The sequence below is a fragment of the Priapulus caudatus genome, unplaced genomic scaffold (assembly GCF_000485595.1).
Source record: "Priapulus caudatus unplaced genomic scaffold, Priapulus_caudatus-5.0.1 Scaffold841, whole genome shotgun sequence".
Lineage (NCBI taxonomy): Eukaryota > Metazoa > Priapulida > Priapulimorpha > Priapulimorphida > Priapulidae > Priapulus > Priapulus caudatus.
Window position 1 is genome coordinate 90,691 of NW_014577902.1, and position 11,235 is coordinate 101,925.

Sequence of the window (11,235 nt, forward strand, 5' to 3'; positions counted from 1 at the left end):
AAACGGGCCCCAGTACAATTTAAAAAAATTGGCTCCATTTATGGAGCATCAGGCCTCCACAACTGTGTGGCTTTGATATCAGCAACGAGCTGTGTACAGCAAATTATAAACTACTTACATTTTCATGGGGAAGGTTGTTACTTTTACGCCGGACGTGACAAACCCTAAAAACCCACGAGACACGCCAGCGCCAATATACAGGTGAAATTCGACGAAAATCCGACGGCGGAAGCCAGCAAAAGCATCCACACGCCTTTTTTTTTTAATAATGACCTTTATTTCCAGAAATACATATATGTACAGAAATACATATATGTACAGAAATACATATATGTACAGAAAATACATTATACGTTTTACAAAATATCTGCAATCCTGTGATGGTAGCATAATTCACCGCTGGTACAAACTAGTTACAGGTACATGGCATAAACAGTTTGACAGAGAAGTACATACACGAGCATACTAATTATAAATCATTTTTAATTAAAATCATCATTTTTATAAATCATTACAAGCATCGGAAGCATCCACGCACCTGGGCATGACTGAAAAGACGTCAGGATGCAGGTCGACGATACCAAGCTTCTCCGCCTGCACCGTGTCCATGTTCTCTAGCCAGGCCTGCGCAGGCGTCCGATAAGGATTCGGGAACTGCAGCGTGCGGCTTGTGACAAGAGGCAGCACGCGAGGAGGTCGCACAACTGGATCACCTGAATCGCAATTAGTGACAGAGGTGACGAGATCTCGCAAATATTAACGAGCTTAGTCTTATTACCATCACAAGCCTAACTCATTAGAATTATTATCATTATCATTAACATTATTATTTATTATTATTATTACTAATATTATCATCAGATTATCATTGTAACTTTGACAGTTAAGCGAATTGTAATAATTTTGTGCGTTTAAAAGTAGTGCATTACTTATTTAACATAGCAACACGCTGTGTATCACCTTGAATGACTGCAGCATCGTGTGTGTGCATATGCGTGTCCTCCATATCCTGTAGAGCACATGACGTCTTTATGTGACGCTGAAAAATTACGACCACATCCACGAATTTTTGCAAGCATAAAATTTGTCCCTGACAGCTATCTTATCTCGGAAGCCATACTTCCCGGTATACCGGAATGTACCCTGGTAAGGCCTAAAAAAATAAATGATGTGTTTTTGAGAACGGTCTTGAAAAAATTAGGTAGGGTAAGTAGGGATTTATTTATTTTTTTTTAAAAATAAAAAAATCCGAAAATGTCAAGTGTTCAGAGGTGAGGTGAGTACCATATTCTAGAAGTTTATGATTTATTTTTTGATTGATAATTTATTTTTTGAGAATTGATAATTGATTGATTTATTTTTACTTTTTATTTTTTTAATAAATTTTTATTTTTTTCTTGAAAATGGAGAAGAAAAAAAAAGGGTTGGCCCCTATTTGCTAGGTAGGGTCGGGTTCTCGGAAACACATCATTTTTTAGGCCTAACTATCTGATATGGTTAGAATTAGGGTTAGAGTTAGGGAGTAGGCGACTCCCTAGACTCGTTAGTGGAGTAGGCGAGGTCCGGTCCGGCATATTAGATAGTACCAGGGTACGTACGTTCCGGTATACCGGAATGTACCCAGGGAGACATAGACCCTGGCAGCCATAGTACAATGGGAGTAGGCGAAATTGGAATATTGCAGATTCTGAGAGTAGACGAAATGGGAGTAGGCGAAATGAGACGTAGGCGAAATATGTGTAGGCGAAATGGGACGTAGGCGAAATGGGTGTAGGCGAAATGGGTGTAGGCGAAATGGGAGTAGGCCAACTGGAATGTTACCGAGCTAGTAATGTCAGAGATTGTCACATACTGTCATAGGCTCAGAGTCATAGTCATACTCATACTTGTGTAACACTAACACCGCCGGTAACACACACACACACACACTGACACAGTGGCCTTATCGCACTGTCAGTGTCACTGTGTCAGTCACTGACGCGCACACGGTAACGGTGGGTAAATCCTAATCTGCACGAATCTCGTGTTGTGTTAGATATCAATAAGTACCTCTACCTGGATTACATAAATAGTATATAGTAATACTATATGATAATATATCTGCCTAGCTATAGTATAGTGAGTGTTTACGAAGTTTTCAGAGTCGAGATTCGAGTTACCGAACACTGCGTATTACATCACGATGCTTCGTGATAAATTACTGTCTTGTAGTTATACCTTACCTTTTTTAAATTTGCTATCAACGATGGCAAACGGTTTCTCGAAGCACGTACGGCACCCGTTAATAACATTGCTGAACTAAATATCGAGGATTAACTTTGCGACCTAAAATGCATGTGTAGTGGCGACATTAACGACACCCAGCGGCAGATACTGAATTTAACTTAGCCTTCGCAAAAAACTCGTAGTAATACTAGTATAATTATTATTTATCGGCTCTTTGATTATCGGTATAAAGAAAATTTATCGTTAAGTTAAAACCAATTAATGTTACGACCATAGCTAAGACATGTGTCTATATGTATCTAGATTTCTAGAAACGTAACTCAAACCGTTCGCGCCATAATATAATATTTAGTTAGTACACTTTTCTACTTTTCGCCGTATGATCGATACCGCGCGCATATATTTGGTAATTAATTAAAGTAATCGTGCTTCAATAAACTCAAAATTCACAGAGACTATAGCTAAGACATGTGTCTATATTTATCTAGATTTCTAGAAACGTAACTCAAATCGTTCGCGCTATAATAATATGAATCATGATAGTTGGTTAGTACACTTTTGTCACATTTGACGTGACGTCACTTGTACGGCGGTTCCGCAATTTCCGCCAGTAGATGTCGCTGTCGCAAGTCAGACGCGCAAGCAGACGATTTTGTTAAAGGCCAAGAGACATCACTATGGCTAAGGGATGTGAGAAGGTTGATTTACTGGCAATCACGCTGTAGATTGAGACATGCTATGCTCTGCACTACCTATGTATATATGTATATCATATATATTCATAGGCATGAGAGAGAGGACTGTGTTAGAGATTATATTAATATTAATATGCTCCATTGGATCTGAAGTTGCAAAAGACTAACTTGTGATTGTTAATCAGGAAAGCCTGAGAAAAACAATGGAGGAACCTTACCATATACGGGCATTACGTTAAAACTAGGAACATCATCTAGAGCCAAAGCCATGTTCTCTGATATGATGTCAACACTAGAACAAAAAACAAAAAAACAGATATTATATAAAGCTCAAAGCAAGTTGTTCACTTTTCATGTTTCACTAAACCAAGCTATGAATTTTGTTCTCTGTGCTGAGATTAAGTTTAATTAATTCCATTCAGTTATTTTACACATTTTTATCAATCAGCAGACAGTTGGAAAAATGAATACTTGTAATTATAGCTTAATTAGATATCCATTATTGACATTAATGAAATGCACTCACTCATCAATAAATAGAACTGACAAGCCCCAGTTTCTTTCTTCTGCCATGTCTTCTAAAAACTGCAGCAATAATAAAAGCATAATAAGTTAACATTCAAACTATCCATTATTGCACACAAATTAACAGTTACAATCAAGTTGTTATTCTTTTTCTAGAGATTTTTAATATACAGATGAGATGGAACGAAACTGGCCACGACACATATACGTAATAGAGGGTCATCTTCATATATGTAAGAAGGGAAAGTGCAAGTTTGGCAAGAATAATATAGTTTGTTTTTGATAAATTCTGTATAAGTAAGTACACAATCATACCAACAATCATACCGGTACCACAAATAGATACACATGCATCATCAAAATAAACTACTCAATACACTTAAATGGCTGTGGCAATCATAACTGGCGCAAGTCGTATACAAATCTGCGTACGCACGGACACTCGAGCCATTCTAATATGTTCACGTGACCATATATAGGTAAGATAAAAACTGAAGATAATATAATGACTCACCTGTGAATCATCTGTTGGGATATCCAAAGTGTCTACAATGTGTAAATAGTTCTGAAAGGTAACAGCAAACATTCATGAGTGAAGTTATTCTTAATACTGACCAATTGTGTAATTGGTGTACACAGTCAAATGTACAACAGTAGGACAAAGCTATATTATGTACGACTGCAACCATCATTAGCACTCAAACAATATTCTCTCTTTAGCATGATAGATGGAATGATCTTCACGTACCTGCATAAGCTTCACCGATAAAGCAGTTGTGAGGCCCACAATACGTTCAGACTTTGGCAGCATGTAAAAGTAAGACTTTGGTCCTCTAGGGCCTATGATACCACCTGGTGACAACAATATTTCATTACCGTCCCGTGTGGCTATGACACCATAAATATCACCAGTGAATATAATGAATGTCTAACAATAAATCCGTGACCCAATGTTATTTCCTTCATTAATTTATACCCTGTAACTATATGATTTTGTTTTGTTTTTTTGGTTACTTTATTTTATACTGGACTCAAGGGTTTACATCCACATCAGTAGAGCCCACTCCAGGAATCTGGCTCGGTCCAGTTTTGGCAGCTCTTCCATTTCACAATTTATTGAAGCAGATTTTTTTCGACTGTATGCCCTTACTAACATAAACCTGTGACGGGAAGTCACATTATGATACATTAAATATAATATCAACTATTATCATTAGTGTCTGATAACAAATTATTTTACCCGATGACAAGAATGTCATTTCATTTATCGTACCATGTAGCTACAAGATAAAATAAATGTTATTAGCTAATATAATGAGCATCTGCTGACAAAGCTTTTACCTGACGACAATAACATCAATCCCTCAGCATACTGTGTAGCTAGCATGATACATTAAAGTTGATCCACCTAGCAGCTAAATGCATATATATACCTACTGTGAGCTCGTTTATGTTGCAAAAATTCACTAGAATTCATTTGTATTGCTATTTTCATAACATTTCTTCTCAACATCTAAACGAAATTACTTCTCTTATGAACGTAGCACCACAGCACTTGATGTTTACACATCCGGGACACAGCCGAGCTTGATTCAGTAACAGTTCCTTTCTATGATAAAATAAGTTATAATTCATTATTCGATGTTTATTCATTAAAAATTGTGAAATTTGTTTAAATCATATATCGTTATCTATATTACTTATGCAACCAAGAAACAAATATAGTGTTTTCGTTCTAGGAACTATTTGCGCTATGGTGTATGGATTACTATTTTGCGTTATCTGGCACTTCCTATAAATAACCTGCGTCTGACGTAAGTTTTCAAAATAGTAAACTTCGGAGCACATTTCTGGCTCAATGAGAACATTTCGTGCATTTTGCATTTTAATTGCACACTCAGATACGCTCACAGTAGGCTCATATTAATAGGCCTGTTCTGCGAGGTCTATCCGCTTATAAATTAACTTTATCCAACTAATATACAGAATAGCGAAGCGCACGTAGACAACCATGCAATACTCCTCTCCACAATCGGTGACGGATGCTACCCTCGCTCATACCCGTTCCTTCTTCTGCGCCACGGTTTTCCTGCGTCCGCCTTCACCTGCCACACCGCGTCCTTCGTCTGGCTGCACTCTGTTCAACGGAGAATAAACTCCAATGTAAACTACACCTATCGGGCGTAAATGTCCAAAATTAGAAATACTGAAGCCTGATTCTGGCAAATGACTTCGATAATTTGGATGGCTTCAAATAAAAGTGACATTCCCAACTAATAATTTATATCAAAGATCCTATTTTTGGTTGGTCAAAATTGACCATGTACAAATAGCACTTAATAATAACATCATTGGTTGATACAAGTGCAAAAAAGTGCATTTTTACCGAGTATAATGATGTATACCACAAAAAAAACCACCGAACTATTCTACATGCGTGCAATGTTCAAAATTATTTACCATAATTTATTTTAATAAGAATTTCCATTGATACCGTTAGCCTATATATAACTAAAGTGATAACAAAGAGAAGAGAAATAGTTTGGAACTAAAAACCAACATATGTCCGCAAATTATAGTCACAGAATTAACGCTAATTATTTTCAAAACTTAATTTAATTTAAATGATAGAGACTGGTTTTCAACAGGAAGACGCTATACCTAGAAGTAAAAGACAGAAAGTAAAAAAACAATAAAACACACAAGAGTAAAAATAATAATTATACTAAAGTCGAAAATAAGAAATAAATGCAAATTACTTCTACTTAGCAATATCTCATTATATTATTGCTGCATCGAATATTGTCTGTGTAAAACAATCCACTCTAAAAACAAACAACTTCGATTTTGGGCAAATGGTTATAGACAATTTACTAAATCAGCTCTCTACATGGTCATTATAAAAAAATCACAATATTGACAATATTTGTTAATTTTTACATACATTTATTTAACCAATATTGCTGAAAACAGTCCAAATAAAACTAGTAAATGAACAGATCATTCCCATGGCCTGACCATCGATATTCTAGGCACGTAATATGTAATCACATTCTATTCTAAATCTCCCTTAATAATACCATGAATCTTGTTCAAGAGCCTCCGATACCGCAGGGGGCCGTTTCACAAGCACATGCGTAAAGTTAGTTTGATGGTTACAAGAGGGTTTTAGGATATGCTCATTATATATAGGAAGTGTTTTACACGAAGAGCCTTAATTTAATATATTCTCAGGGTACTTGGCATTAAAAAATCTTTAACCAAATATTTTTAGTTTCAGACGCTGTTTTGTGCTACATTATTCATAAACTAAATGACGCGAGAGCTTTAGTCGTAGCAACTCATACTGACTGGATCACCATAGATTGGTAACGTGTCTCTATATATAAGATAATCTAGTAGCAAGTTAGAGATAGGTACCAGTCTATGCCGCAGCAACATTCGTTACAGCTAATTTAAGAGCACATCTAACAACGCAATCACAGCAATTTCGTGAACACTTTAACGAGGGAACGTTTAGCGACAGCGTCTAGGTGCTCCTCGTACAAGATCTAAAATATCCTAATGATGTGTTTTTACGATAGCTTCGTAAAACGGAGCCCCAGTACAATTTAAAAAAATTGCTCCATTTATGAGCATCAGCGCTCCAACAACGTGTCTTGATATCAGCAAACGAGCTCTGTACAGCAAATTATAAAACTAACTTACATTTTCATGAAGTGTTACTTACCGCCGTACGTAGATCAAACCTAAAAACCTCACGAGATCACGCCAGCGCCAATTACAGGTGAACATTCGACTAAAATCCGAAACGGCCGGAAGCCAGCAAAAGCATCCACCCGACGCCTTTTTTTTAATAATGCACCATTTATTTCCAGAAATACATATATTACAGAAATACATATATGTACAGAAAACATACATTACGTTTTACAAAATATCTGCAATCCTCGTGATTGTAGCATAAATCACTCGCTGAACAAATCTAGTTACAGTACACTGGCATAAACATTTGACAGAGAGTACATTACACGAGCATACTAATATAAATCATCTTTAATTAAAAATTATCATTTTATCAGATCATTACATACATTCGAAGCATCCCACGCCCTGGGCATGGACTGAAAAGACGTCAGGCATGCAGTCGACGATACCAAGCTTCTCCCTCTGCACCGGTCCATGTTCTCATAGCCCAGGCCTGACGCCAGGCGCCGATAAGGATCGGACTGCAGCGGCGGCTTGTGACAATAGCATCACGCGAGCAAGGTCGCAGCAACTGATCACCTGAATCGCAATTAGTGACAGAGTGACGAGTATCTCGCAAATAGTTAACACGATCTAGTCTTTATACCTTGATCACAAGCTAAACTCATTAGTATTGATTTACCAACTATCATTAACATTATCATTATATTATATTACTAATGATTATCAGATCTATCATCTGTAACTTGACAGTTAAACGCGAATTGTAATACATTCTTGGTGCGTTTAAAAAGTAGTGCTACTTACTTTATTTAACATTAGCAAACAAGCGCTGTGTACGCACCTTTGAATGACTGCAGCATCGTGTGTGAATGCGTGTCACTCCATATCCGTAGAGCAACAATGACTCTTTATGTGACGCTGAAAATTACGCACCAACACACAGCCACCGAATTTTTCGCCAAGCATAAAACTTTGTCCTCTGACATGCTAATCTTATCTCGGAAGCCATACTTCGCGTATACGGCGAATGTACCTGGTAAGGCCTAAAAAAATAAATATTGTTTCTGAGATTACGGTCTTGAAAAAATAGTAGGAAAGTAGGGATATTATTCTATTTTTTTAAAAAATAAAAAAATCCGAAAATGTCAAGTGTTCAGAGGTGAGTGAGTACTCATATTCTAGAAAGTTTATGATTTATTTTTTGATTGATAATTTTATTTTTTGAGAATTGATAATGATTGATTATTTTATTACTTTTTATTTTTAATACATTTTATTTTCTTGAAAACATGAGAAAAAAAAAAAGGTTGCCGCCTAATTGCTAGTAGGGGTCGGTCTCGAAACACATCATTTTAGGCCTAACTAATCTGATATGTTAGAAGTAGGTTAGAGTTACGGATAAGGCACTCCCTAGACTCGTAGTGGACGTAGGCAGTCCGTCCGCCAATATAGATAGTACCAGGGTACTAACGATTCCCGGTATACCGAAATGACCTCAGGAGACTGACCGCTGGCAGCATAGTACAATGGAGTAGGCGAAATTCGGAATATTGCCAGTATTCCTTGAGAGTAGACAAAATGGGAGTAGGCGAAAATGAAGACTAGCGAAATATTGTAGGCCGAAAAATGGCACGTAGCGAAATGGGTGTAGGCGAAATGGTGTAGCCAATGGGAGAGGCCAACTGGAATGTTACCTGACTACGTAATGTCAGAGATTGTCATCACTACTGTCATAGGGCTTCCAAGTCATAGTCATACTCATACTTGTGTAACACTAACACCGCCGTAACAACACAATTTTCACACACAACACTGACACAGTGCCTATCGCACTGTCATGTCACTGGTCAGTCACTGACCGAAGCGCTCCACGGTAACGGTGTAAATCCAATCTGACACGAAATCTCGTGTGTGTTAGATATCAATAGTACTCTACTGGATTACATAATAGTATATAGTAATACATATATATAATATATCTGCCTACTATAGTATAGTGAGTGTACGAAGTTTTCAGATCGAGAATTCGAGTAACCGAACACGCGTATTACATCAGGGGGGGGGGGGTGGAGCGGGAGGAGGGGGCAGGTTCCCGTGCAGTCGATGCTTCGTGATAAATTACTGTCTTGTAGTTAGTACCTTACCTTTTTAAAATTTGCTATCAACGATGCAAATCGTTTCTGCGAAAGACGTCGGCATACCCGTTAATAACATTGCTGAAACTAAAACGAGATTAACTTTGCGACTAAAATGCAATGTGATAGTGCACATTAACGACCAGCGGCGCAAGATACTGGAATTAAACTTAGCCTTCGCAAAAGAAACTCGTAGTAATAACTAGTATAGATTATTATTTATCGCTCTTGATATCGTATACAATAAAATTTTATCGTTAAGCTAAAAACCAATAACTGTAACGACCATAGCTAAGAACATCGTGGCTTAATATTACTCTAGATTTCTAAGAAACGTAAGCTCAAACCGTCGCCAGGGCGCATAAAATATAATATTTAGTTAGTAAACTTTTCTACTTTCGCCGTATGATCGAATACCGCGCGCATAATTGTAATTAATTAAAGTATATCGTGCTTCACTAAACTCAAAATCTCCACAGAGACTTAATAGCTAAGACATAGTGTGCTAATATTTATCTATGACTGTCTAGAAACTAACTTCAAATCTTCCGCGCTATAATAATATAATCATGAAGTTGGTTAGTACACTTTTCACATGGCCGTGACGTCACTGTACGGCGTTCGCAATTTCGTCGCAAGTAGACTGCGCTGTCGCAAAGTCAGACGCGCAGCAGAACGATTTTTGTATACATGAGTCTAAACAGAGGAATTCGCTCCGACTGTGAATTGGAGGAAAAAATAGCGACCCCGCCACTCCGCCCGCGTACGCTATGCCTATGACACGGATAAGAACCGTGTACTAATTATCATATGAGCGACACTTATGAGTACAATTCTATAAATTATAGCATTATAGACACATGTCTTAGCCTAATCCTCTGTGAATTTTGATCGATTGTGAATGAACGCGATTAGTCTTAATTAAATTAGCAATATGCCACGCGCGGCTATACCGGTAAAACGAAACGTGTCACGAATTCTATTTTATCCTCACAAAAAATGGAATAATGGGCGGTCATTTTATCCTCCAATACACAGGTCGAAGCACATTCCTCTGTCTTAGACCAATGTACTCTTTGTTCCTGCGGGCGGCGAAATGGTGAAGACTTTTTCACGAATTTGTGTGCAAGAAACTTCAATCCAAAAATATACAATTCCAATGCATACGAGTTTTTTTGTGGCTGAAACCTTAAAATAAACAGACCTATGAGTTGCTCCTGATCTAACTCAAGGCTAGAAAGAAAATTGAATTGCGTGTTTGGAGATATAACTGTGCAAACTAAAAACTGCGTCGATTGCAAAAAGTCATTTCACCAAAGCCGGTTGAGAATAACTAACTTGATTATGGTCTGCAAATTCCTAAAGGAAGATTAGACTAAAGCGAGACAAAGTTGAAACTGAAAATATACAAATCATACACTGTGATTGTGCAGCTAGAAAAGATTACAGGAAACATTCTATCAAAGTAAGCAAGAGCAAATCTAGATCTATCTACGTATTTACCATTTCGTGTAATATATGTGGCCGTATCAGGAATCGCATTGTAGAAAAATTTGTGACGTAAAAGTTTAGTAGATAGAGACAGTAAGAGTGTAATATAAAGTGAAACCATTGCATTTCAAGACTAGTAGAAAGTATATTTAATAGAATCAAAATATTACATGTTCACGCTAAACGTACTAGTAGTCAGGATGACTTAACGGTTGCTGCGGATAAAGCATATAAGTTTATACGGCCGAAGTAAGGGAGATTTATGACATATTGTTTTTCATAGCCAGTGATAAATACCTGCCAAGGGTCCGTTTCCGTAACAGGTACTACAATATGTACGCGCGAGGTACAATATATGTATACACAAAGTCGGTACCAGACTTGTACTATAGAAGTGTACCCATAACCCTAACACTAACCTAACCTAACCAACTTCTAATCGCTGAACCTAA

At 37.3% G+C, this 11,235-nt stretch overlaps 1 protein-coding gene across 1 annotated transcript in view; it reads right to left on the bottom strand.

Annotated features, from left to right (window-relative positions):
• Nucleotides 1-2,485, bottom strand: part of LOC106813897 (39S ribosomal protein L4, mitochondrial-like) — a 6,920-nt gene extending 4,435 nt beyond the window's left edge. Inside the window, exons 1-3 of the mRNA XM_014818141.1 lie at nt 2,223-2,485; nt 961-1,039; nt 516-713 (exon numbers count right to left, since the gene is read on the bottom strand). Coding sequence (XP_014673627.1) covers nt 516-713; nt 961-1,039; nt 2,223-2,291 — 346 coding nt within the window. The 5' untranslated portion in view covers nt 2,292-2,485. The remainder of the gene's footprint in view (nt 1-515; nt 714-960; nt 1,040-2,222) is intronic.
• Between the last annotated feature and the right edge of the window lie 8,750 nt (nt 2,486-11,235).